The 27,677-nt window shown below is 39.5% G+C and overlaps 1 protein-coding gene across 2 annotated transcripts; it reads left to right on the top strand.

Moving 5' to 3' along the window:
- The first annotated feature begins 1,106 nt into the window (after positions 1-1,106).
- FAM168B (family with sequence similarity 168 member B) lies at positions 1,107-26,685 on the top strand. Of its 2 annotated transcripts, none has more exons than XM_064516977.1 (7): positions 1,107-1,386; positions 7,926-8,006; positions 11,508-11,591; positions 17,304-17,446; positions 18,380-18,557; positions 19,912-20,037; positions 21,518-26,685. In XM_064516977.1, exons 2-6 carry the CDS (start codon positions 7,937-7,939, stop codon positions 20,022-20,024), a joined length of 588 nt encoding a protein of 195 aa, XP_064373047.1. In that variant the 5' UTR covers positions 1,107-1,386; positions 7,926-7,936; the 3' UTR covers positions 20,025-20,037; positions 21,518-26,685. The 2 variants fall into 2 exon arrangements, with proteins under 2 accessions (XP_064373047.1, XP_025965400.1); XM_026109615.2 differs by lacking the exon at positions 1,107-1,386 and adding an exon at positions 1,833-1,942.
- The last annotated feature ends 992 nt before the right edge of the window (positions 26,686-27,677 follow it).

Below are 27,677 nucleotides of genomic sequence, written 5' to 3'. Positions count from 1 at the left end.
CTATTTATACACAAAGCTGGAATATAGTTATCCAGAAATAAGTAAGGGTTGTCATACCATTGCAATAGCCCCTCACCGCCACCGGGTGGTGGCTGTCCAAGGCACTCACACTCCAGTTGCAGATGCTGCGGAGGCGCAGGGTTTCCAGGCAGCGCGGGCGATGCCGGGCAGGACTGGCGACAGCAAGGAGAATTCGTAGCCGTGCAGCATAATTTGGGGGGGGGGGGGGGGGCGGTGGGGTATTTTTTTGAAATACATGGAATATTCTACAAAATATGATAGTGATTTTTGGAGCAAATATTAGCTCTCTATAGTTAGTATCTTCACTTCTTCCCCTGTGCAGCCTTTATAATCACTTCTTTGTAACTAAAATGGAGTCATCTCCAGCAGATGTATTGAAGTGGGTAAGGCTACAGCTTCTCAGGCAATTTGTACGTCACTGGTGTGGTTACAGCTGCATCACTTCTCCCTCGCCTGGGTCTCTCTCCCCTTCCCCAAACAAGTCACACTGCAAAGAAGAGTATTGCATTGTAATGCTGGAAACAGTGTTTCCAAGTCACCATTGTGTTCATTCCTGCCTAGGTATTAATGGTAACGTTTTTCCTGTAATGTAGCTAGAGTCAGTGCAGTGGCTCTCCATTTATTGTGGCACCCCTCTGCGGATGACCAGCATGCCTGAGAGGTCAGTGTGCATTTCTGGAAAGCGTGCTGCAGCGAGAGGGAAGCACTTGAGGGTAGTGAGAAAGCGGCAAGCAGGCCTGCCTGCCGTGTCAGCAAGCCGTCCCTCTGTCTGCCGTTCTGCGGCGGCCAACAGCATCGCCCCTGCCTTTTACAGCCGAACCCCTGACACTGTGCGGGGGAAACGTCAGGAGGGGTAAGGGCTTTCATTTGCACTACTTTTAAAAAATTACGGGCCTCTCCTTGTAATTTCTCCCGACCACGTCCATGGGCCCGTGAGCGAGTGGCCCCCTGCCCAGGGCTGCGTCCCCCGCCATCCGCGCGCCGGCAGCGCCCCGCGCAGCCGCTCCGCGCACCAGCCGCCCGGGGGGAGGGGGGGGGCGGGGCGGGCGGTCACGTGCCGCGGGGCCGCCCCCCGCCTTCCGGGCACGTGACGGCCGCTTCCGCCTCTTCCCGCCAGCGCCCCCCCGCGCGGAAGTGACGCGCAGCCGCTGGGTTGCTGCGCAGTTGTTCGGTGCGGCCGGGCGCGGAGGTGCCGGAGCCGCCAGGCGGTCACTGCCCCCCCTCCCCGCCCCCTCCGCGCAGGCAGCGCCGCCCGGCCCCGCCCGCCGCGCCCCGTCCCGGCCGCCCGCCACCGGCGCCGCCCGCCCGCCGCGAGCCCGCCAGCCAGCGACGGCCGGGGCCGCCACCACGAAGCGCCGCAGCCCGGTGAGTGCGAGGGGCGGCGGCCGCCGCGCCGCGGGTGGCGCCGTCTTCCGGGGCCGCTCCCGCCCCGCCGCGCCGGCCCGTTATGTAAGGGAGGCCGTCGCGGCCTGCGCCGCCGCCGCCCGCCCCCCGGCGGCGGCCCCGAGCGGCGGCGCCGGCCTGGCTGGGCCCGGCCCGGCTGGGCCCCGACCTGGCCGCCGCGCTCGGGCGATGCTGGCGGGGCGACGAGTAGCCTCCGGCGCGGCGCGGGCCGCAGCGCTGCCCAACAGGTGTCCCGGGCGGCCCTTGCTGGCGGCGCGGGCGCGCTGAGCCGGGCTGGCTGCCGCCAGCCGCCCGCGGCGCCCTGCGGCTCCTCCGCCGGGAGCTCGGCCTCGGAAAGGTTCCCGTAACGGAGCAGCGCCAGGCCGGTGCCGTCCCGGTGTGCGGCCGGCGGCTTTAGCGCTTCTGGAGCGGTGCAGGCCGAGCGCTGCGCGCCTGCGAGCGGCACCAGGTTTCAGTCTTGTGTCGTGAGGCGGGCGGTCAGGTGAACTTTCAAGTAAATAACGGCAGTGAGTTCCAGGTGTGTGCTGAGGGCTGGGTATAGCTTGCATGTTGTATCTGCCCTGTCACCTTTGTATCTGTGAGCTGAGGGAAGAAATAAACATCTCACCCAAGTCTGCAGCCTGTAGAAAGACTTGCAAGATTAAAAAAAAAATTTTGTAGAATACTTTTCTAGAATATCTGGAACCCACCCATAAACAATGACTAGCCAAATGACAAAATCCATGTTCTGTAAAAACTGTAAAACATTAGGTTTTTAAGCAAGTGGTGGTATATCAGCATGAGAAGAGCTGAGTTTAATTTTTTTTTTCCAAGTGTTCAGTAGTAGTATGTTACCTAATTTGACTAGACTTTCTGTCTGCTTGAACATGATTTCATTGCAGGATGTATAATTGTTAGTGTCATAAAACTTGAGTGCACATATAACGCATGCTTCCCAACCTGTATTTTTTGTGGTAGTAATTATTCACTTCAGCTTTCACGTTAGCAGCTGGGGGATGGAGGGTAAAACACTTTTTGCGATTGTATCTCTATTCAGAACTTGTAACAGTTTCATTTCATTTCCAAAAGGAATGTGGTATAAACTGAAAATGAACTTAATGAAAATGCTTTGTAGGGTAATAATTTACCAAGAAGCAGAGCATGCAGATTTAACCTAAATGTTCTGAATATGATTCCTTCATGCAGCAAAACTTTATTCTTCCAGTTTTATTTCCTTCTGCTTCTCATAGACAGTTTATGCACTTGCACAAAATTGGTATTACATAGGCTTTTTGTAAGACTCATACCTTGAGGAACGGACAATTTTGCTATACTCTTTCATTTCTATGAAATAAAAATAATTATATACCAGATCTCAAAGTTATGCAGGAAGTGCAAAGATTGGAGCTGACAACTGCTATCCCATTATGCAGTAGCAATAACAGGAATTGTAGGCATTTTGTCTACAAATGTACAGAAAAAAGTGCTGGGCCACCCATTAATAATCTTTTCATATCCTTTTCAGGGTGGGGGAGAGGGCTCTTAGTAATGTTACTGTTGTTCGAAAAGTAGAAGAATGCCGCTAATGTACATATGAAGTTAGTTCACCAGCAGGATTTTGGTATCCACTGTCAATTGTTGGTAAAGGTTTCTTTTCAAGAATGACATATGGAACTAATTCTGTAATTACTTTAATATGTAATCATATTGTGTGTGTCTTGACTGATACTGGGCACAAATAGTATTGGTGTTAATGTAAGAGTATTTCAGTTCTTTTGGTCTTAAAATCTGAAACCATTAATAGAATAGACCTATAAATGAGAATTCTATTGATTGAAAAAGATTAAAAGTCTCTTAACAGCTCTATTCCTCTGTAGTCTTTTAAAAGAAAGCATACACTTGCACACAAAATATCCACAAAAGGGGATGTCTCATTTTTTCTCTTTCATGGAAAGAACATCTTGTAATGTGAGCAGGGGAAGAAAACTTGCTCACGAATGACTTTTCCAGCTTTGTCTTCTACTTTATGTACGAACTTGGGCAAAGTTGTTCATCATCCTTTTCCAGGCTGTGGTTCTACAACCTAAATCTGTAGTAATGCTGTCCAGTCCTGCTCTCTTCCTTGTGTTGGAACCGGTGCTCTCTTAGCCATTTGGTGATGTATTTCAGTTCTCTTAAGTTAGTAGGTGGGGAAAAAGAAGAAGACACAGCAGCTCCTTCTGCCCAACAAAAAGCAGAATTCTGCCAACCTGCTTAGCTGACCTGGCTTGTTTTAAAGGTTTAGAGTGCCAGTGCTGTCCCAAAGCGGGGAATGGGATTGCATGCTACAAGGGGAAGGTATGGCAGTACTGTGTATGCATTGATTCAAGCTGGCTTGAATCATGGACCACCTCAAACCCAGGCAGTGTTATGAACAGAGGGAAATATTTACCTTCTAGTGAAATTCAGTGACCTGTTTTGAGGTCTTGAAAGAATGGAAGGAATGAAGTCCACGCTACTTGCAAGTATTGAATGCATTGTGGGAAGTGCTGTTTTAGACTTCAGTAAGTTGTGAATTCTGCTGGTATGAGTGCCTTTATTTAAAGTAATTGTGACACAAGTGCATGTTCTTTAGCCCAGCATTTGCATCAAAGCTTATATTTCAGAGGTCGAAGTCTTGACGGAATCCTGATGCAACTGAGTCTTTAATCAGAATCAGTTATTTGAAGAGCAGAAGTGTTTTGAACTATATCCTTATTTAGCAGTGGAACTGACTTTTTTAGATTATCAACTACTGGGGTTTTAGGTGTTACATTTTACCTCTATTAAACTTTGACTGGAAAGCAAAGGGGTAAAATGCAAAACATTATTAGGATGGTAATTAACTTTGTGCCTGTTAAGGGATTATATTTAAGTGGCAAGTGAGTCCTTCGTATGGTTTCATAGCAAACAGCTTTTTAAAACTGTTCTAGGTGCTAAATGCTTTAGTGTTTTAGAATGAGTCGTCTCAAGTTTTGAGAATGAAAATGTTGCTGGACCACAGTATGTCTGCTTTTGGCAAAATACTTATTGAGGGGACATTCTTCCCCAACTCTTGTGGTAGAATTCTGTAATAAAATGAGAACAAAGTGGCATTCAGTAGGTCTTGTTCTCACAGTTTTTCCACACTACTTTGAATATAAGTAGTGAGAAAATACACCTGTTACAAAGGAATGTGCAGTTTGTTTTACAGTGTTGGCATTGGTCTGTAGTATTTTTGGTATCTGTGTAAAATAGTTTTAGAAAATAAAAGCTTTTAGAAACATGTTCAGCTATGTGAAAAGTGTACCAAATTGAGATTGCTAGAGCTTTAGCTTTAGCAGCAGTTGGCCTTTGTGTTCAGCTTCCCAAAACACGGGTTTTAGGAGGAGGAGGATTGTCATAATATCTATTCCAAGATGAGATTTGGCAAGCTCGATCAAAACCAAATTTGACGATATGGCCCTAGGAAGAATGGAACATGAAGCATTTACACTTTCCAAGTGTTCTTGAGTAGTCTTTAATCAGAACATCCTAAGTATGATTACCTGCACTTCAGCTGAAAGAATGTTTAGTTGACTTTGTGTGATTTATATACGGTAATTTATATACAGATGATGCACAGTAGACATTTATTTACATATGCATTAGCATCAGAATGCTTTGGAGGGGATGCCACCAAAAAGGTTGAAAACCATGCTTCTCTGGGTTCAGTTCGTACTAGTTCCCCTAGTGTTTGATGTGGACTTCAAGCGTTACAGAAAAGTGGACTGCTCTTCCAAGTTAAATTATGGTAACGATGGGATGATTGCAACCACTGGGTAATGCTATATAATTATACTTGCATATGTTGGGTCCTTCACAGAAGATCTGAAAATAATTATTTTTAATTAGTGTTGGATATGAAGCTTTGTCTGCATTAGGAAAACTTGCAAGTGCTTTTTTTTTTTTTAGTGGTAAAAAGCACACTCTTGTCCAACCGAAGTTGTGCTTATTCAAAAATATATATGGTGTGGCTATGCCGATTCAAGTGAATGCTTGTGAGTTTCACATGTAGATGCATCTGAAGTGGAAGCTGACACTTTTTTTTGCAGTAAAAGAGATTTTGCAAGCTCCTAAAACCATAGTTTTATTCCCTTACTTAAGTGGAATTCCTTTCTCTTAACCCACATATGCATCTCACGGAATGCATGCCCTTATGTTCTTCTGCTGTCATAGACTGCTAATACTTCTGATAGTTTGTCTTCATATTTTCTCAAATATTCACAGAATGCCCTTGCTGTTTCTCTAGTCATCCCTGTCCTCTCTCCCCCCCCTTTTTTTCTTCCTTTTTGTTGCCGTTCAAAATGCTAGCAGGGTTACAGGGTCTTCTTTCCTCCTAATTAATGCAGAGACTGCGAGGAGGAGCAGTGTATTTGTAGTGATATAGGGATGGTGAGGGAGGCTGTTTAGATTTGAATGAAAAGATACAGCCATCTCCCATAAGACTTTCATTTCACGATTTGGACATGCCAATATTGAATTGAAGCTTGGACCTCTCATGAGTTTTGTAAGCTTAGAGGCAAAATATGACAAAGCCAACACTGAAATAGGGGCAAAGATGGGAATGAGAAAGGAATGCAGGGGAGATCATAAGAGGACAGACTGAAAGTTTTCGAGTAAATGAAAGTTCTCATTTAGAAAGGAGGATATGCGGAGTATGGAGAAAAAACCCTGCTATGGTGAAATATTAGACTGGCATAATATGCCTACTGATTAAGGCACAAATGTAATACTCTAAATTCAGCTGTGCTTCATTGGGAAGTAGTGTTTTATACTTAAAGGAGATTGGTTTGTTGTGGAGTATCTCTAAAGAGATTTGTGTTGAACTGCTTTTTCCATGTTGGTCAGGTAATTAAAGCATGCTGCTTTGGGGAACTTTCTTGATATTAGGCGATGTAATGACAATTATTTGTTTTTAATGGATTTTATTGTCCTGGGATGCAATCAAGTGTGAAGCTTTAAAAAAAAATACTATTTAAGTTATTTTATAGTATTGCTAGGTTTAAAAAAAGGCCAAAATTCCAGTAAATGGCTGAATCTTGTAATTTTTGTACATTGGGTTTGATTTTTTTGTGAAACCTGGTAATAAACTTTCTGAAAACATTTGTGCAACATGAGGAATTCTGAAAATAAATGTTTTTTTTTTGCTTCTGTTGTGGTATATTAGATGCTGCTAAAATCTTGCCACAGAGCTGTTCTTAGTATTACTCATTTTAACAAGCAAACTGCTACTTACTGGTTGTGCTTTATGCACTCACTTAACTGAGGTTTATTGGGGAAGATATACTGATTAAACTTAACTCAGATTCCTGTCAGTGCATGTTCAGTGACTAAACTAGTGCAGGCATAATTACGAAGTTTATTTTGCATCATAAACCTTGTATTTACAAAATTTTGTAAAAACTGTGGTGTAAACTGTTTAGCACTCTGCTTCTTTAAGATTGGCATCTCAAGATATAGAAGGGGAAGTGACGCAAATATCAGATATTAGTGGTTAATAAGAAAGTCTGGTTTGATAGTGTGCCCCCCTGTCTTGCCATCAGAGGCTATTTCTAGTGAAAAATTGGCACTTGTAGCAGGAAGAGAAGGGGTAGATCTGTAAATATGTACAGAATATCAGAAGACAGAGGAATTAGAACTTTTTTTTTTAGTAAACTTTTAGAAAAGTAATTGTGAACAGTACTCTGGCACGTGGTGGCCTTGCTTGTAACTGTTCTGCAGTGATTTCTATTCTGTAACCAAGCTTACTAGAAAAACTCGAGAAAGCATCTTCAGTGCCCTCTTACTTGCCTTGGTGTTTACATACAAGATCTGCTTTTAGCACTAGGGATTCAGTTTTATTCCTGCCAATGATCCTAATTATAGGAGGCTTTTTGGGGTGTGAACACATAAATCAGAAATGACTGGACCCGGCTGCCAACTTGTCATGTGCTCCTGGGAAGTTAACAGCAGTAAATTACCTAGTTAGCTTTCTGATACAGAAGATCTTTTTCCACTTATTTCTGTAATACCTGAACTGTTGATGGTGGAGGAGTTTAGTGCTGGTAAAGGCCTGGAATCTCAGGTTTATAATGGCAGTAATAGTAGAACGTAAGTATTTGCATCTCTTGGCTATATGATTAAAGCAAGAAATGGGGCGAAACCCAGACGGATAGGAGATGTGCGCAGATGGATAATATAGGAGTGTGAACTGCTGCAGTGGGTTAGTGGATTTGTGTTCTCTGGGAGCACCTAGGGATGGAAAAACTTTGAGAGCATGCTCCACGACAGAGAGTATTTTGTACTTGAGAGATTGAGGGTTCATGATGCTTTGAAACTTAATTCTGCGATGACTCTGTCTTCCTTTGTAGCTATTGTTTAGATGTTGGTATGAGTAGTGGAATTGCATTATACTCTTTGCTTCATTTCTAATTCCACGTTGCTGCTGAGAGTTCAAGCTTTCCCTATACTCGAGTAATTTTTTTTTCCTCTCCCCAATTTAGTTACTGAAATCATGAATCCTGTGTATAGCCCTGGATCTTCTGGGGTTCCCTATGCAAATGCCAAAGGAATTGGTTATCCAGGTAAGTAACTCCAGGTTTTTCAATGAATATCATTTTCATTCATCTCTATTGTAGTCAAGAAGAAATGGTCACATAATGATGGCTTCACATGTGGTAGTTTGAGTGAGATTTCAAGAGTCATATAAGTTGTTCTGACTGTTCTTTAATAGCTCTTCCAAAATATCTTATCTCAGGAGCTCTAATAATTTTGTTCTGCAAGAAAAGGAGTCAATCTATTTCTCTCTCTAGTTGGCTGGCACTGTTAACCTTTCTTGTCTCATTTTTGTTCATCAAATACTGTCTTTTGACTGCTGGAAGTATTGCATCAAAGTTGAGACTGAGAATGGCAAATAAAGCTTTTAAAATGAGAGAAATAAGTGGTTTTCTTGGCCTCTGTTTCTCATTTGGTTTCAAATTGCTCACTTTTTTTTCCCCCTCTCACCTCTAAATGCTCAATGTGAGCAGGCTTGGTTTCTGATATCCCCCTAGTTAAAAAGTTCAATAAGTCAATAATTAGACCTGGACAGGACTTTCCAAGGAGAAAGCTGAAGTGAAGGTCTGTGTGCCTCTCAGAGGCACTTCAGTCAGCAACGTGTTCATAAAATGTCTATTTCTGATGTGTGGGGTGTAGGTGAATTATTCCATCCTGGGAGACACTGGAGGGTCTTTCAAGTCAGATTTTACATATCGTAACCAATTAAATATCCGTTGCTTTTCCAGGGAGACTGTTCTGTCATTTAGTTGGTGTCCCTGTTGGGAGCTAGAATTTATTCCATGCTGTTACTGTTTATATTCTTTGTATCTATACTATGTTTTCCTCTTGGTATTTACAGTTTTTAAATTTGTGTTTCAGATTAGGTAGGATACTTTCCTCCCCTCCTTTTCCATATTACTGTTTCCTCTCTTAAAACCTGGTGCATAAGTGAATTTTCTTTACTGTGATTTGATCTTCTCTGAACCATTTTAATTTTAATCTTTTCAGGTACTTGATTTTTTTCCTCAAACTAGTGTACCTTTCTTAATCTTTTACAGTATTTATATGGGAACACACAAAGTATGTTGCAACAATTTTAAGGCTATTGAGTGACTGGTGCAACAATAAACTGCAGAGTTGATGCTGTGCATCCATCAGTCCTGAAGGATGGTCTTATTCTTCTCTATAACTATCTTAACTAATTATATGGACTACAATAATAGTACGTTAAGGCAAGCTGTGGTCGTTTACTAACTAGTATCAGTTACAGTACATTTATTTCTATATTCATAGTAGACTGATTTTTTTCTTCAAGGCTTTCTTTTGCTTTAGATCAAGTTTATTGTGAATTATTTAAATACTACCTTGCCTTTTCATCTTTTCCTTTTTTTAAATACAGATTTGTACTAACAGCAAAGGTTTCATTTGCACATGTAACTGATTACATGTTGCCCTAAAGCTGTTGTTTATAACTAATGAAAGTGGTGCTTTTGTTTACTTAGGAAGATAAACTATTGTAGATCTGTAGATAGCTGTTTAAACAATATTACAACCTAAGAACTTCTAATCTTTTACTATACTATTATCTATAGTATATATATTGCCAGTCTTCATTTGGTTATAAATTATTATAACTAAAATATATGGAAATTAAGTAAAGGTGTTATAAAAGTGCCTTGAATGTCATGCCTCAAAATGATCATTCAAAATGTTTCATTACAGAATTAAGTCATTTATACAAATATAACTTATAAAGTCAACTCAGTCGGTTACTTCTACAGTGATGCAAATAATTTACTGATCTGTCTAATTCTGACTTAAAGACCACAACATTAATACAAAACATTCTATAAAATTGAAAGTAGACTTGCATTATTTTTGGAGGGGGATGTTGTTAATTGTATGACTGTCTCCTTTGCTTTTCCTGATGTAAAAATTATTGATTCTTCATTCAGAATCATTGACTTTAGATGGGTTGCTGGGTAGTAGAAAGTAATGAGCCTATTGCTAGGAGGAATGTATTATTTAAAGGCACTGTGTTTCAGAAGCTCTTTCATATTCAGTAACCGTTTATATTTCTTCACTCCTACTTGAGGCTGTTGGATGAGGTTTACAATAGTAAGGAGCTGATCTCCAAATGCTCACACAAGGATGAAAGTTCCGTATAGAAGTTAAACTGCTGCTTGCGGTAATTAAATTTTTTGCAAATAACTTGTACCTTGAGCAGCTCCATGAGAGTGCTCTACTGTGGAGCTAAACCGGTGAAGTAAGAATAGAGAACTGAAAAGCTGTACAATCTGAACAGTGTTGCAGATGTGTAGTCAGTTTGAGCAAGGTGTAAAGCCATACTAAAGCTTTTGACTAGCAGCATGTGAATTTAGAAAGTTAACAGCTGTTTAGACCCTGAAAGATTGTTTGGACTTGGTTGTGTTCTTTTATGCTTTTCTTTTATGCTTTTCTTAGTGTTATCCACATTTAAAACCTAATATGTAGTAATATGAAGTGCATGTAATTTGGTATGTTTACAGAGTGCTTTACAAAACTAAGTTAATATATAGGCCTGAGCTAAATAACTTACATTGTTAAGAATAATTGCTAAGGACTTGGGGATTTATAGGAAAATAAGAACACTTCAAATTTGAATAGCAGTTTAAAACTAGTAGCTTAAAGTGTGACACCCATTATGTGAATAGTCATTGCCTTTTGTGTGGAAAAGTTGACATCTTTATATGTTGACAACAAAATATGGTAATAATGCTGTCTTAGAAAGACAGGCATTACTCCAAACTGTGTTTAAAAAAAAAAAAAAAAAAAAGTTATGGTTACTTCAGCAGTTTCAGTTATTACAATCTAACAAGCTTTGTATGCTTCAACTAACTGGAGGTTGGTTGGTTTGTTTGTTTGTTTTTGCTAATGGTATTTTTACCTTGTATTTGAGACCAGTGTTTCATGTTAGCTTAGCCATAGTGGTTTTTGTATTCTGATGTAGAAGATTTTACCTACCATTTTCCTGCTGCCTCAGTGAATCACATACTGTTGAGTGTCACAATACATGGCTGAAACTGGTGAGCTTGTCTGCTGTATAAGCATAGTAGCAAATCTGTGCCAAAGGAAACAAGCATTTTGGAGTGCTTAAGGTTGCTTTGTGACATCCCTTACCTGGGAAGTCAGTCGCTGAGACTTTTAGGAATTTTATTATTTCTGTGAAAAAAGCTTTTTTTTTTTTTTCCCCCTTCAGATTAATATTTTATGTACATCAGCTCTTCACACTCATGGGGTTTTGGATTGTTGCCCAAAAACTTAAAGGGAGGGAATTTAAAGGGAGAATAGTATTTCTGACTCTATAGTTGTCCCCTTCAGCTAGCATGTAGCTTCAGTTGGCTTGGTAGAAGAGAGCAGCACAGTATTTTGGTTTAGACAGTGTGATCAAAGGCCATCTGTTAGTTCATTTCAATTGAAAAGATGTGCAGTGAGAATCTTTGAGAGTAAAGCTTAGCTAGACTGTGCAGTTAGTCTAGAAAATAACTTTGACCTATTCTTTCTTCTAGCTGGCTTCCCAATGGGCTATGCAGCGGCTGCTCCTGCCTATTCCCCTAATATGTATCCTGGAGCAAATCCTACCTTCCAAGCAGGTATGTGTAATGTGTATGTCTAAGCAATAACCTGAAGTTCAGAAATTATTAGAACCAAGACTGAGGAAGAACTACTGAGGCTTATGGTAACACTTGTATTGTGGGATAAGTTTTACAGTGCTTTGAATGTGAATCAAAGAATCATCTGATAAATTTTAAATGAATGTAATTGTCTTAAGATATGTTCTACTGCCCTTGCCCTTAGAGAAGGGAAAAGCTGAGTTTTTCTAGCTGTTGTTTCTGTATTTCAGTCTTTAAAGCTTGCACTGTACGCTTTCCTTCACTACTTCCTCCTTGACTTCACTTGCTTTGCATCCTACCAATTATTTCCAGGTTTCTGACTTTTTTTTCCATTTGTCTGCTTGGCAGGTTTCTTCAAAATCCATTCTTTTGTTGTTTTCTTAGATCATTTCTCTTTCCAAATTCAGCTTGCTGCCTGCTTTTTGCCTTCAGAATTGTCTCTCACAAATTGATTGTCTGAAAAGCCTGGTTGCTGGGCAGAACTGTCTTGTCCATGATGGGTGGTGTGGAATGATATAGGTAACTGCTTGCATGCTTCTCAAATAAGAGAAAGGAAATGTGATATGCCTAGAAAAAGGAAGGTCAAAGAATAGACATAAAAAACCAAAGCACTCATACAAGATGCTTTTATATAATTCCGTTTTCACTAATATAATGCGATATTGGTGTACTAATGCTTGAAACAAAACAGAAACTGGTAGGTATTCATGTTTCATTTCCACTTAGGCTAGGAATATATATCTGGTAGAACAGTATTCCTTGAGGGGTTATTACATACTGAGGAATTCTTTACATTGCCTTGTTAATGTACATCTGGGCCGTCTTCATGAACTCTTTCACTTGCATATGTTATGCCAGTTTTTCCAAGAATACACATATGCAAATTTGGCCTTGAATGCCTTTGTGTAACTTATGGGGATAGGAAAGGATGGTATTTCTTATTGAGAAAGTACGTCATGGGAGCCTGCTGGCAGTGTTGAAGTTCAGTGTTTCTGAAGTATGGCATTTCATTAATTGCCAGGAGACTCCTGTTAGTCATGAAGTCTTAGTATCACTCCCAGTTGAACCTCCATGTCCTGGATACCTAGTTTTAAGCTGAATGATAACACAAGCATTGTATTCCACAAAGAAAAACAGGCTTTTTTAGTCTGACTGTGTATGACAAGTAAGGAGGACTGATCATAGTAGTGCTTAGAAACATGTTTTTTTGCAAAGCTGTGAGGTCCTGTATTTGTCTTGATTTCTTAGAAGGGTATGGCAGCAATTACTGAGCCAACTCAATTGGCAGCAATTGGCAATTCAGTATGGCAGCAATTACTGAACCATCTCAAACTTCTGTCTGCAGAACCCTTAAAAGTATGTGGCTGTACAGCTCTCCTTGGACCCGTATGGTATTTTAGTTGGTATAACCTGTTTCTTTTGTTCAATTTACTGCTTAAAAGCTTAGCAAGTACAGAGCTGGTTTTGGCTTGTCTTCGATCTTGAATTTATAAGGTAGGGAAAAAATTACGCTTGGGATAAGGTATTGCCTCTGTGCAGTTACCAAAACTATGAGGTATTTGCTTGCATGCGCACTGGATCGTTTAAGAACAGTTTCCAGAGTGAACTGAAGTTCAAGGGAAAGCTGTTCCAATCACGGATATAACTGCTGGCATGGGAATCAAGAATCCTGTGAGGGGTTTTTATTATCAGCTTGTGTTACTATTAGGCCCTTCAGTCTCACAGTTGAGATCACCTTAGTGATGGGTATCCATGCTGCGTTGTATATATCATCAGTGCCAGTCTTATGACTAGTTGCAGTTTGCAGATCCTGTTGCAGTTCTTGCTTTCAAGTGGGGCTGAACATAAGGGGAGGAGGAAGTTGGAGCCACTTCTGAATCTTCAGCTGTCCACAGAAACCTAGGACGAACTCTGAACTACTACTGGTCAGCAGATCCTGGCTTGAGAGCTACTGTTCAAGTAGGCCTGGGGTCTTGGAAATATTTCCTATGAGAATAAGATGCATGTAATTAATATACCAAATCATGTTGGTGATGGTTATCCAGTTGGCTGTGGGGGGTTTTTTTTGGTTTTTGTTGTTTTTTTTCTCCCCTCATGTCAGTTAGCTTGTAATAGAAGGCTGTGGTTTTGTTCTGGGAAGATTCTTGACTTGTTAGACTTGATCATGTTGTAAAATTAGTTTGTATTGATTAATGTTGGAATATATCTCGCATTACATAAGAATTAAACCAGGGTAAAAAATATTTCACATCTGTGAAAAAGAAATAAAGATATATAGGATCATTGTTCACTCTCTTAAAATGTCCTTAATTTTTCTTAAAGCTAATACCACTAATACACTAGAGTCTTTTTGCTGTTGAATGGAAAACAAGCTTTTATTTCAGAACTAAGAGCAGCTTTAGTTTTTAGCTACACTTAAAACCTGAAATTCAAAATGTCCAGATCTTTCTAACTAAGACTGGTAACTGCTTGAAGTACTTTATCCTAACAGCTGGGATATTTTAAATTCTAGTGGCAAATGTGCACTAGTGTTTTTCTGATATAGCTGCTTTTGTGTATAATTAAAGCTCTTGTAAAGTTGCATCATGCAGTAGTAGTTGAATGTGCTGCTTAGAACAAGTATTTTTTTATATATATTTTTCTTAATTTTGTATATGTTTGAATAACCATACAGTTTACTTTTAAAACACTGTCACTGAAAGGGAGGGGAAAATGAAGTGGGAAGGCAGAAGACTTCTAGTACAGATATACCACTTCACAAGAATCAAAGTTAAATTGCCTGTGCAGCTATATTAGTTCATTGGGTTTTAGAATGAGAGTAGGCTTCACTAGAGGCATGGTTGTAGTTCAGTGCTAATGCTATGTGTCCAGCACTTTGAAACTTAGTGGTTTTTACATTAAGTGTAACACCTCCCCGTGCTGGCAGTAAAGGTTATTTCCCCAGCATGCCTTATTCTTCAACTTGCATAGGATTTCTACAAAGAACAATAGAGTTTGGATTAGTGCCGTGGTAGCCTGTTTTGGTGTCTCTAGAGGTCATAAATGTTATTAAAAATAACATGGTAAAGTTATTTTCTTAGTTAATGTGATAATTTTCTGCATAAAGAGTGGAGTGAAGTTGAAAAGAAATGCATATTCCTGCAAAAAGAATGAAGGTGATCTTTCATCACACTATCTGTACAAACAGATTTTTCTCTGCCCTATCACAGAAATATCAGTGTTGTAAATGCTGTATGTTTTCAGATCTCTCCTAAGTACTGAAGTCAGCATATTCTAGACTCGGGTGGTTTTTTAAAGTCAGCTTCGTCTCTATTCCTGTAGTCTCAATTTTTTTGCTATAATTACCAAGTGTTTTTAGTTTTCTCTGTGTTGTCCTGGCACTAGTTAGTACTGTTGCAGCTAAATGGAAGTCTTATCACATTCTAAATATATGAACTTTAGATTTGACTGGATCTTAAAGCTGACAGAATCCTCATACATATACTGCACCATGTTAAATTAATTTTTAAAACTAATTTTCTTTCTCTGCAGACCATGTAACGTATTTATTCCCATATAGACCCTGTGCTTAGCTGTTAAAGCAGCTGTCAGTGTCTTCCATTGTTTAAGTGAGATTTCTTCTTAGCATAGACCTGAACTTCTGGAGTAGCTGCTTTTGTCAAAGGTGTTACAAGCCAGGAGCAGAGTAACAAAAGCAGTGATTTTTTGCTTATCTGGACATCTAGGTCTGCTTCTGGCTTGGTGATGTAGTTCAGTGTAGTACCTGTTTCTCAAGCGGAGTTTTTACTAAATTGTAGTCATCTGTTTCTTGGATAGCTAGCCACATGCTGCGAAGATGCTTTCCAATGTCTGACCTTAGTCTTACAGTTTAGGCTCTTCTAGTGGAGTTAATTGCTATCAGCAGCATATAGATCTTTTGTAGGAGTGGTACATGAAACAAATGTATCATCAGAAGATTCCTTTCTTCTTTGAACATAGGACTAATGGTGACTTCCACAAGTAACAAATATTCTTAAAGCCCTATTTTTTTCTAACCATTAAATGAGTATAATTAACTGTTAAATACATTTGACTTACATACAAGGATGACTGTTACCAATATCTTGTGAGTTAAAGTAATACTTAAAAACATCCTCTTGATTTTGGGCTACGTAAATAAGTAAATCTCCAACCCTACCATGCAGTAGACTGAACTGTTTCAGTAAGTTTAAAGGAAGTCTATGTACAAAACTGCATGGAGCTCTAGGGCTTTGTAGGATAGCTGCTTTTATCTGTGGTTTTGTTTGTTTTTGGTTGGTTGTTGTTTTTTTTTGGGGGGGGGGGGCACAGAATTGCCAGACTTCTGGGCTTAACTTCTGTAATATGCACTGGTGGTGCTCCAAAGTTGGATGGTGACCACTTTGCATCAGTTTCATGAGATCTGTCAGTTAGGGCAGGGGTAGAGGTTTAATTGCTGTGGACGCTGTGACTTTGTGGTGGGCCCGCATGAGACATGAGATCATTTCAGCATAGTGCAGGCTCAGGCTTTGACCTGTTCTCGGAATAGGTCAGGGCTGTTCTCTGCTGCCCTCAATTTCATTGCCAGTGGATACTGCTGATACCATTTTTGTATTCCTGCTGTGGCCATTAATCCGTAGTATAATCTTCAGGGGTACTGTCCAACATACTGTGGCAGTGATGGTGCTTTTCACGGGTCTCCTCCATACCTCTTCAGTCCCTTGTGCTGTTGTCTTGAGGCTGTGTCTGACAAAGGCTGGAGGAATTATGAAAGATCTTTGTCTTCAGGCAGCATCTGAGCCAACAGCTGCTACTTACTCTTGTAAAAATTGAGCAGTTCCCAACATATACAAGACAGACTGAATCTAGGGGTTTCGTAAAGGGAATGAAAAAAGAATTGTTTTGGATGGCATCTGTTGCCTTATCACGGTGTACAAAAACAATTCTTAAGTGATCAAGAAGAACATGTCGACATACGAAATATGTAGAAGTGAGATATAGGGGTATTGAGATGCCTTTAAAGTATGATTTGCGTTCGCAGATGGACTACAGCGTTTAAGTTTTAAAGGTATAATCTTTCAAATTTATTTTAGTACAGAAGGTGCCAGCAAGCAAGTATGAATAAATGTAACTTGAAGTGATGATTGCACATAGTGTCTATCTGTTCTCTGAAAAGCCATCTTGAGCTTTTACGTGATTGTGACATGTGAAATAGTTATTCTTTTGCTATATCCTCTTCTACGGAAGGTAAATGCAGGTTACTTCCCCATTATTATGTTTTGTAATTATAATTTCAGGTGTGTTGAGAACCAGGCTGACATTAACCTGTTCCAAATCCTTCTATGGAGGAGTGCTATCTAGAAGGCTGGATCCAAGTATTTAATGATAATATTAACAAAATCTGAATCAGCTTTTTTTATTCCATATCCATTGATTTTGGAAAAAAAAGTGCAAAAATACAGTAACTTTTCATTCTTAACTTGACAGGCAGTCAAATATTACAGGCAGACTGTTACCAGTGTTATATAAAAGCCCTAAGTTGTGTATGGGTCTTGAAGGTAGCCTGCTAAGTATTCACGTTAGGCAGGAAGATTAAGAAACTTAGAAATTAAGAAAATTGTTACCCTAACTTTATTAAGTAACGTACTGACACTTATTTTTCGTATTTTTAATGCAGACTTACCTTTGTTTCAGGTTATACACCAGGCACCCCATATAAAGTATCTTGTTCACCCACTAGTGGTGCAGTGCCACCGTATTCTTCATCACCGAATCCCTATCAGACTGCTGTGTACCCAGTCCGAAGTGCCTATCCACAGCAGAATCCGTATGCACAGGTAAATAAACAAAACCCCCCAAACCTTTCTCCTGTTTGGATAGCATTTTGTTTTTGATGTAATAACTATTTGAACTACTAGTCTTATATCACCTTTATTTCTTCATGAGAATTCTTAATACAGTGCTTCCTATTTTATGTTTGCCCACATTTGCTGTATCTCACATGGCAGTTACTGTGTACTCATTGAAAAGTGTTTGCTCTTTAAAGAGATAGCAGATTCAGTAGCTTTTAAAATGAGCACTGGAAGCTGTAGCTACTGTGTCCTGATGTCGTTTTGTCAAAAATTGCTGTAAGCTTACTCTGAAGCCTCTGGCTAAGATTCAGGGAACTACCAACTCTCATGCTAGTCAAACTGATGAAAATTATTAATAAAGAGTAGAATTAAAAGACACTTCAGTAAACATGGTGTTTGGGGGAAAAGTCAGCCCCCTTTTGTACAGAGGATGTTTGGCCCGGCATATGCACTAATTGAAGGGAATTAATGAGCATGTTGCAAGGTCGATCCAGTCTACCTAGTGTATTTGGATTTGACAAAACCTTTGGTTCTTCAACCAAAAGCAACTGAACAAAAAAAAGTTGTGAAAGAATAACGGAAGTTCTGTCATGGATTAATATATGAAAAGATAGAAGACAGAATGAACGAAGAATGCGCCCTTATTGTTGAAGGTGCAGTCTGCTGTGGAGTTCCACAGAGGTTTCTGCTATTCAGTGTTATCCTAAAAGCCTTAAAAGGGGGCTGAATGTTTACAAAGTTTGCCAGTGGAACAGAACTGCTCAGAATAGCTGAGTGTTGTGACTTCTGTTCTGTAAATACATTGCATTTTTAGAATAGTACTTTAATTTTATGATGAGTTCATGAAAGAAGATACCATCTGTTTATTTTCCCCACCAGATATACTTAATCATTTAATTTACTTTTCTTCCCTAACAGCAAGGCACTTATTACACACAGCCTTTATATGCAGCACCACCCCACGTAATTCATCACACCACAGTTGTGCAGCCCAATGGCATGCCAGCAACTATGTATCCTGCACCAATTCCACCACCAAGAGGAAATGGTGTGACTATGGGGATGGTGGCTGGGACTACTATGGCAATGTCAGCAGGTACGTGGACTTGCATCCCTTAAGTTTTCTTGGTGAAGTTCTTTTTTCAGTTTGAGGCAGAACAGAGCTGCATTATAAAATATAATGCTGGAGATGTGCCAGGCAGAATGAAAATAATTTAAATTGGAAAGGACTTCTCCAGGTCATTCTGAAAGCGCATGCAGCTAGATGAGTTGCTCACTTGTCCAGTGATATTTCAGTTATCTCCAAGGATGGAGATTCCACAGTCTCTTTGGACAACCTTTTCCAATATTTGACCACCCTTATGGTAAAATAGTTGTTCTTTTTATCTGTATGGAGTGTCACATGTTTTTGTATCCTTTGCTTCTTGTTCTGTCAGCGTCTTAAGTCTGATTTCATCTTCTCTATACCTTTCCAGTACGTTGTTGAAGACAGCAACCTCTTACGGCAGTTCTCTCAGCCCCCTCTCATATCGCTAACTGAAATTCTTTGTATGTTGAGAGAAAAAGTTTTATGTACTTGCAGTGCCTGCAGGTCCTCTGTGACCAGACTAGGCAATGGTTAGGGATGTCAGCTTCCTAATGACACTCTGTTTTGGTTATAATGTTTGGTGAAGATGTCATTTAACCAAGATCTAGTCTCATCCATGAGTGTTTGCTGAGAGTGTGGCATGCTTCTACCCACTGGATGTTCACTTGCTAAGAAATGTCCACACTTCATTCAAAACCAAAGAAATATCCAGTAGTTTAAAAAATGAGGGTTGTGAGCTTGTTTTCAGATTCTGGTTTATATCCTGTTAAATTTATCACTTAATTTGAGGAATCCCAAATCTAGTGAAGTAATGTGTCACAAACTGAACTAGCATTAGAGTTTATTTCAGTTTCATCTTTCAATTTTCATGGGAGAGCTGCTCACAAGTGTTTGAAACTGTTCAGACAAAGCACTGTAGAAGAAGGCAGCTGTTAAGATCCTGTTATCTTAGCCTGTTTCTTTCTCTGGCCCCTTAGTTCATAAAAACTTCTCGGCGCTAGTGCAGGCAGGAACTAATTTTGTTCCAATTTATCAATCAGTTATCTTTACCATCAAATATTCTTAAGGCATGTAAAGCCTGCTGTAGAAAAGAATTTTTAGTGTATAATGTGCTTATGTTGTAGAGTTTCTGCTAAAGCTGTTTTTAAGTAATGAGTGTCTTTGTGTGCATTGGACTAAACATCAAAATGATCATCTTGCAAAAATGTTTGAAGGAAGGTTTGGGCTGGAGTGCAAAACGGTACTGGTATTTTTAAATCAGAAGATGAACAAGCTATACCTTTTTAGAAAATCAGCTCTTGCATCCTTTCTAGTACTAGAATTTGTGAAAATATATACTGAAAAAATGTTCTCTTTCTCCTAGGTACTTTGTTGACAACTCATTCCCCAACTCCAGTAGCCCCTCATCCAGTTACTATGCCCACATATCGGGCTCCAGGAACACCAACCTATAGTTATGTGCCCCCACAGTGGTGATCATCCTGGCAGTGTAAGTTACTGGCTTAGAATGAAAGCAATTAAATTATTTTTATGAATGACATCACTGCAGGTTCTTTCAGGGAGATTTTTTCAGAAGGTAAGCAGTCTGCAGAACTTCTACAGCATTTCAGCTGAGTAAGAATACACAAGAAACGCTGCTCGAGTAATAGCTGTTCTCTGCAAAGGAGAGAAACCTACTGGGACTTCTTCATTGATCTGTCTCTTCAGAAATTACTGTGATTTTTGTTGTTCATGATTGTATGTGGAATACAAATGGATTAGTCTCAAGTTTGCCTCATTAAAGTCCACCTGGGACTGCAGGGTTAACTTAGTATTTTGGGTTCATTGGTCATCGTTGAATTCAGCTGTACTGTGATCCCTGGATGAAGCAACATGTATAACTTGGTAGTTTATCTATTTTGGATTGGCTAAATATGTGGGCAAAATGAGCATTTTGCTTCGCTTTGAGGGTGCATCTTTCTCAGAAGTTGCTGAAACAGATTAGCAATCCCGAGTTAATTTCGTGCATTTGCCCTGTTTGCAGCTAGCATGGGAAGATCATTTTTAACATGGAGCATAATTTAGATCGTGGGTTTGTTTGGAGAAAAGGAGTGTAATTCTGAAATCTGCCATAATGTGGATTTTTGAGGGTGTCTTCCTCTCCTCCCTTAGGTCAGTAGTGTGTGTCAAATTGACCTGCAGCCTAATGTTCTTGGGGTTCTGACTAGTGCCCCTGTGTATGGTGCGTGTGTGTGTGTTTGGGGTTTTTTTTTGGGGGGGGGGGGAGGGGGTTCTTTTAGCATAAATTAGGAGCAGTTTCATTGAAATTAAGTACTTGCCAGACCAGCTCAACTAGAAATGTTCGCTTTTGGTCCATTTAGTTTGTGATAAAGTTAACTTTGTTTTAACTTACTTTGGATTTTTGTTTCAGTGATTAGGAGCCCTGAGTTCTCTGATTACGGGTGGTTGTTTGCCCTTTGAGCCAGTCATGTAATGTCTGTTTCTTGCTTTGCTGCAATGCTACACATCAGTGTGCAGATCTGAAATGTTTCATGCACAAAGCTCATTTCATCCAAGAATGTCATATTACATGAGTATAAAAAGTGAGAATTTGGCATGATTCAGCTTATGACCACTGATAAGTAAATTGGGCATAAAACGCCTTTTTAATATTACAGTTCCTACTTAGACAAAACTGCTAGTGACAGTAGAAAGCTGGAATGAAGATGACAGGTGAAAAGCAATGTAATGAATTCTTACCTAGATTCTTTCTCCTCAGCCTGTAGGATTAGTGGCTAGTGATTTCAGTTGACTAGAGTGCTAGGGTAGCACTAGATGACACTTTTTTTAACATCTGTTGTGTATGCCTAGCACTGTGGAGCATGCTGTGTTAGAATACTTTGCCACATTCAAATAGTTTTACACATAATTGAGCTTTTTCTCTGTGTGGTTTCTTTTTTTTCCTCCCCCCTCTTCCACCCCCCATGTAGGTTTGAAGATGGGAGATATGCAATCAAGAAATTGAGGTTTAAAAGTTGGTGCTGAAGCCCTCATGCCTCCAACCAGGACTTTTCTTCTGAATGCTTTCAACACTTGGCTAAACACTACTAATTCCTGATCACTGAAGATTTTCCAGTGCTGCATATCTTACATCTTGGAACTCCAGCAGTTAGTCTTAAAGCAAATCCTGTTTTGTGGACTGTCTTGCAATTTTTTAGCTAATTATAATGATAAAAAGGGAGTATAAACTTATTCTGATCCATATCTAGTTGAATGCATGTTAAAACACAAAAACAAAGCTTGCTCAATCTACCTGCAGTGACTGATGCAAAAACCATCATATGCAAATCCAAAGGAACCGAAAAGTATTTTACAACTTGTATCACTAATGCACTGTTGTAATGTATGCAGGGTCTTAAAAGGTAGAATCATGAAAGTGAGTTTCTTTATAGAATGCCGTAATATACATTAGATAAGTGCTTCAACCTTTTTGGGGTTGATGGAGTTGCCAGTTTAGAAGAGGCACTTTTTTTTTTTATTTAAGTGATGTATTCAGTTCAAATTCAACTAACACAAATTGGAGTGACTGGAAAATGAGTCAGACAAGCTGTAGAAATCCCGCACACAATTAGTTTTCTTAATACCTTATCATTTTCGTTTTATGGATTCAGTGTTATACCGATGTTCTTACAGATCAGAATGAAATGACAAAGGTAATGCTATGTGCCAGAAAATAAAGCAAACCTCCTTGAGGCAAATACTTCCTGTTAGGAGTAGGAGGAGGGAACATCACCTGCATAATGAATTATACGTCCTGGGGAGATCTGTATCCACTACTATCTTTCATATGATGCAAGATGTGTCAAAGTGAGACTGCCACACAGACTGATAGAAAAACATTTTCTTTAGCTCTCAGTTCAGGAAATCCATGCTGTTTTTCCTAAAGAATATCATAGTTGAAAATGTATGTGCAGTTGACTCAGCTTGCTTTCCTGAAACTTAAGAAATGCTAGGGTTTTCCACCACAAACAGGAGGAGTTCAGCTGCATCTTATCCTGAGGAAAGCTTGTGTGCCTGATGAGTATGTTAAAGGGGAACAAACCATTTTAACACAATTTCCTTATTAGCTTCTTGCAGTATGGGCTAGGGATATGCTCTAGTAGGGCTGCCAGAATGTAGAGTTGGGGAGTTTTCCTGAAAACATTTGTAATTGTAGTAGGAGCCATTTGTCAATTACAGCTTTTTGGTGTATTCTTTAGGATTTTTTTCTTTACTTCCGAAATTGCACTTGGAAGCATGTAAAATAAGACTGACTGCAGATTAACATTTCATTGCAATGAGTCATTTCTGATATTCTTGCCTGCAACTTCAATTTTTAAAAAAAGTACCTCAAAGCAAATGCTGTGGGGATAAAGGGCTAGCCTTAGAACCCATTTGTATACCAAAATCGTTATGGGGAAGATTTTAAATTTTTAAATTTGAGTATTGCACATAAAATCAAGGTTTTTCTTAAACCTGCATGATTTAAGATTCCAGAAAAATGCAATTTTGTTCTTTTGGATACATTCTACCTGCAATAAATGTGCAGTAAGTGGTTATAAAATGTTGTTCCCTTTTAAGCGTTTACACAGAGGTATATCAGGCTGTAGTGTTCTTGTAGGTTAATTTCCATTCAGAAGGTTTTTTGGTTTTTTTGGTTTGTGTTTTTGTTTTTAGTTGTATATCTAGTTGTGCTTTGATTTGGGGTGTTCTGCTCCTATACAGATTTGGCAGCTACTTCAGGGTAGCATCAGTGCTGATTTAATGCCGCCATTCCAGTACCCTGCCCCGGTGGGAGGCTTATGTACCTGATAACCCATTGGCGGTTAGAGCCTTCAGTAACTATTTTTTACCTTAAGCACTCTCCATTATTTTTTTACTTCCATATGTGTTGTTTTTTGTTGTTTAATAAAGTTTAGGATTATTTTGCATGGATCACTTGTCAGTGGATGGCCCCCTTATTTCTAATGCCTTGAACATAACTATGGTCTTGACAATAAGTACTTTAAACCTTACTCATGAGCACTTACTGCAGCTTAGGGATTTCCATATGTTTTTATATGGAGCAGAAAATTACCCCAGACAAACCATTTGAATCTGTACTGCTTTGTTCAAGTCCGTTTAACGATTCCATTTGTGTCGTAGGTTTGCAGCTTTGATTAGTCAGGTGCGCCAGAGAGTACAGTGAACATTAATACAGGCTGTTTGTCAAGTTTCGCTAGTGTAGAGTTGAGATTTTTGTTGTCTTAGTACGATTTTAATAAAAAGAGTTGAGGTGTGAAACAGTGCTTTATTGAGGAGAAGCTATAAAGAACAAGCTCTGAGCTTTGCTGTCTCCTGTCTTGTCACCCGATGAACAAAAGCTTTGACAACCGTAGGAGAGAACTTTCATGAATGCTGCATTAGATTCATAGTTAAGGAATGAATATGGTGTCCTATATCTTTGCTCTAACTTCAGATTCCTAAATGTTGTCTTGGAATTGGTCTCTGTATAGTATTCCATACCATTTAGGCAGTCTCACTTACTTGAGCACTTTTTTCTAAGTTGCATTATGGGATTCATCCACGAGGGGGAAACTGTACCTTTTTAAAAAGGTATCACACCTTCCAGTTCTGATGATGATCTACTGGGAGGGTGGAGCCATGTCTCCAGTAGCTAGATATGGGAAGTAACCAAAAGCACAGTGCAAGGGGACAGGGGGGAATATGTGTGTGTATATATAACTATCTTAATGGTATTTTGTTGCAAATAGTAGAAAGCATGGATATAAAACTGGCGGGAGGAACTGTACATCATTAAATAGGCGTTTACACAGTGAGGGTCTTATGAAACATTCTCTCCTGCTTTTTATATAACATTCCCTATTTAGAATTCCTTTATAATTAAATACACGGTATGTGTTTGCACTAGAGCTCCTCAGAAAATGAAAAGAGCTAGTGCAGTAGAAACATTTCAGATCAAACCTCTCTTTTTAAAAAAAAAAAACAAAAAAAAAAACACTTTAATGGCAGCTTTATATGATAGATTAAAAAAAAAAAGTACTACTTTAAACCTGGAACTGAAGATAACTGTTGCAGCAATAACAAAGAGAAGTCCAAGATAGATTTTTTTTTTTTTCTTTTAATTCAAATCTCAAGTGTTGAGTTTAGATAAAGTATTTTTAAGACTGAGGTATTCCCTATGTCCGTAACAACAGATGAAAATGTCTTAAACATAGCAGCAGCAAAATAAAAATGACTAACAATTGGCACCAAAAACGCATAGCCCTAGTCAGTGGTGTAGTGGCTATTAATCAAACAATGGGGAGGAGAACAGAGAACCTACTACTATATCTTGCCAATGCTTATTGTAACCAAACATCTCCAGTTTGAAGTTTCTAGGAGACGTACAGGAATGTGCTGTTCATGAAAGCTTCTTTTGAGTGTACTATGCAAGTTAAATGCTTAGATGCAGTGGTAGATTACAAAAATTCCTTCATTTTAGTTGAAGTCCTTCCTCGTATCATTTCATCCACTGAAAAGAAAAAGAAAACGTAAGTACCACCATGTCTTAGTGTTACTGGAGTGTAGTTCATGGTACAGACTTCTATACCAGGGTACTCAACATTGACTACTCTTCATGGAGCGTTTTGGCTGTGCTTCTGCTTGAGCAATAGGCCACTTACGGTATCTGAGCAAGAAATGGTCAGAATTGACTTGGACACTCCCCAATGCTTAAGCACAGTATTTGTATAACATTCATTTGGGTCTAGAACATATTTTCACTTGGATAGATAAGCACAGCGAGCTCATACCACCACTAACTCCAGGCTTTAACTGATACCAGAGAATAGGAAATACCGTGTATGCGAAATCTCCCATTTTAGAAACATGAACGATAGTGATGCTTCAGCTGAAACTTGTGGGAAAAGAGGACAGATGCCGTGGTTGTTGAATTGTAATTTGCAGTTGCCTGGGATGTGGTTTGTGCAGTAGTGGTAGGAAATAGGCATGAGCTGTGTCCAGTTTTCTCCAGCAGGTGTCACTGGCCGAGCTTAGCATTTGCAGAGGGTCGAAAGCAATTATTAATCCTCATCTTGAAATGTTTGCGAACACCTGTTAAAGAGACGTAAAGAATTAAGCTCATTCAGATTGTTCTCATCAAAGTGTCAGCTTTCTAATCCTGTATTTTACCAACTCTTACTAAGCTTCCTGTAGAGACCCTCAGACTTGATGAGGCGGAATGACGAAAGGAACAACTGCAGCAAAGTTAGGGTTGTGTTTGGCGGTCAAGCCTCGCAAAGAATGAAGTTTGCTCTGAGATCTCCAAGTTAGCGAGGACTTTGTCAGCAATCTATATCGCCTCTGCGGGGGGTGTATTAAGAGAAAATAAGGTGTGTTTTGCAGAGAGAAGAGAAGGAAGAGGAACGGTGCTTATCTGGGGACAAGGAAACCTTTTCTTTTGTGTGTTGAATATAACACGTAAACATCTGAATTCCACAGGTAGTAAGGGTCCATTTGTGATAGAAAATACTCTAAATGATTTATGGGCTCTGAAGTTTCAACATCGAGAAAGTGAACATGGCTTTTCTAAACTGTTGTGACTTTTGGGCACTTAGCAGGCAAACTGGGAAAGCTTTTTTAGCTGGCTGCTGTACAGACTCGTTTTAAGTAGAAAGGATTTGTTAGTGGGTTTTTTTTTCTTGTTGTAATGCTATTATTGGCTGCCCTCATGTCTAAGATTTGAAAAAGTGAGTGCATGCAATGGAAGTACAAGAGGCCCCAGTAATAGTTCTCCATGTTTGTTATGAAATAGACACAGGTTTCCTTTTTATGACTTTTTTTAAAACTGTCTTACGAACAGTTATATTGGTACTTTTTTTTAAGTTTAGGTCAATGTTGTCTTCCAGAATAAGTTTTAAAGCATCACTCACTCCTGCATTGAACTACCGCATCAACACAAAGAGTGGAGATTCCATTCTGAGCCAGTTCAATTGTGAAAATTCATACTTTTTTATTTTTTATGCAATTCAATGAGTAGATGAGCTCAGATTTAAATTCTTAAAAGCACGTTTATTGTAACAAGAATTGTTATGTATTAATACTTCAGTTTTCAATAAAGATTGACTTGTGTTGCTTATTGTGTTTTTTCTACTGTCTTTGGTGACACGATCCATTTAAAAAATGTTCCGAGTTGCTGGCCAGCATGACGGTATGTTGAAATTCCCTTCAAACTATTGAAATTTGGTGACTGAGCAGAGCAAAACATTCAAATCAGTTAAGTACTGCAGATTTGATTTTTCTCAATAAGCTGTCTTAATGGCTAACAAAACACAGTAGTAAGCCCTTCCCGGTAGGGAGTAAACTGCCCTTTCTGAGAGTCTGGTAAAGATGGTGCAACTCGGCCTCATTCCCTTTTGAGGCACTATCTGGATTTTGTATGTGTTTTTTTCTTTTTTTTTTTTTTTAATTCTAAGTTTCTGGAGAAGAGAGTAGCTTTAAGATAAAGGGAGCAGATGTAAATTTTTGCAATTCCTTACTTAGCATTTACTTGATACCAAATTACTGTTGTCTGCAAGATGACAAGCCTTGAGCAGAAAGTAGTTTTAAGTTGGTGCCTTGAGTGTTTCAAAGAAGGAAAAGAGTGAGTAGGTGTGATGTGTGGGCAGTCATCCTATTTCTTTAAAGGGTGGGTGCCTGTAAATGACATTAGTGTTAAAATGGAAGTGTGCACATTATTTTGGGGGACTACACTGCTTGAACTAACCAGCTATTTTCATTTACTGTAGGTCTCCAAAAATAACTTACCTGGTAACATCGCTGTGAGAGCAACGCACGTGGAAGAGGAAGGTATTATGTCAATAACCACATCAAACTGCAAAAGTAGTGTTTGGTTTTTGAGATTATTGCAACAGAAGTTTTTGTGTGTGTTCAGTGAAGTAGTTCAGCTTCTTAGCTCATGGCTGGGCACTTAGAATCACAGAGGGAGATCTCTCTGTGTGTTACCTCAAGCTAAGCATTTGCTGGTTACCGTGAGTTTACTTAAATTTTACAGGGAAATATTTTTTGCAAATTATTGGGGTTGCTGAAAATGGATAATCCCTAAGCCGTGAGTTGCTGGAATCTGGGAGG

Source organism: Dromaius novaehollandiae, chromosome 9, assembly GCF_036370855.1.
Source record: "Dromaius novaehollandiae isolate bDroNov1 chromosome 9, bDroNov1.hap1, whole genome shotgun sequence".
Classification (NCBI taxonomy): Eukaryota; Metazoa; Chordata; class Aves; order Casuariiformes; family Dromaiidae; genus Dromaius; species Dromaius novaehollandiae.
This window is presented reverse-complemented; position numbering and strand designations above follow the sequence as displayed.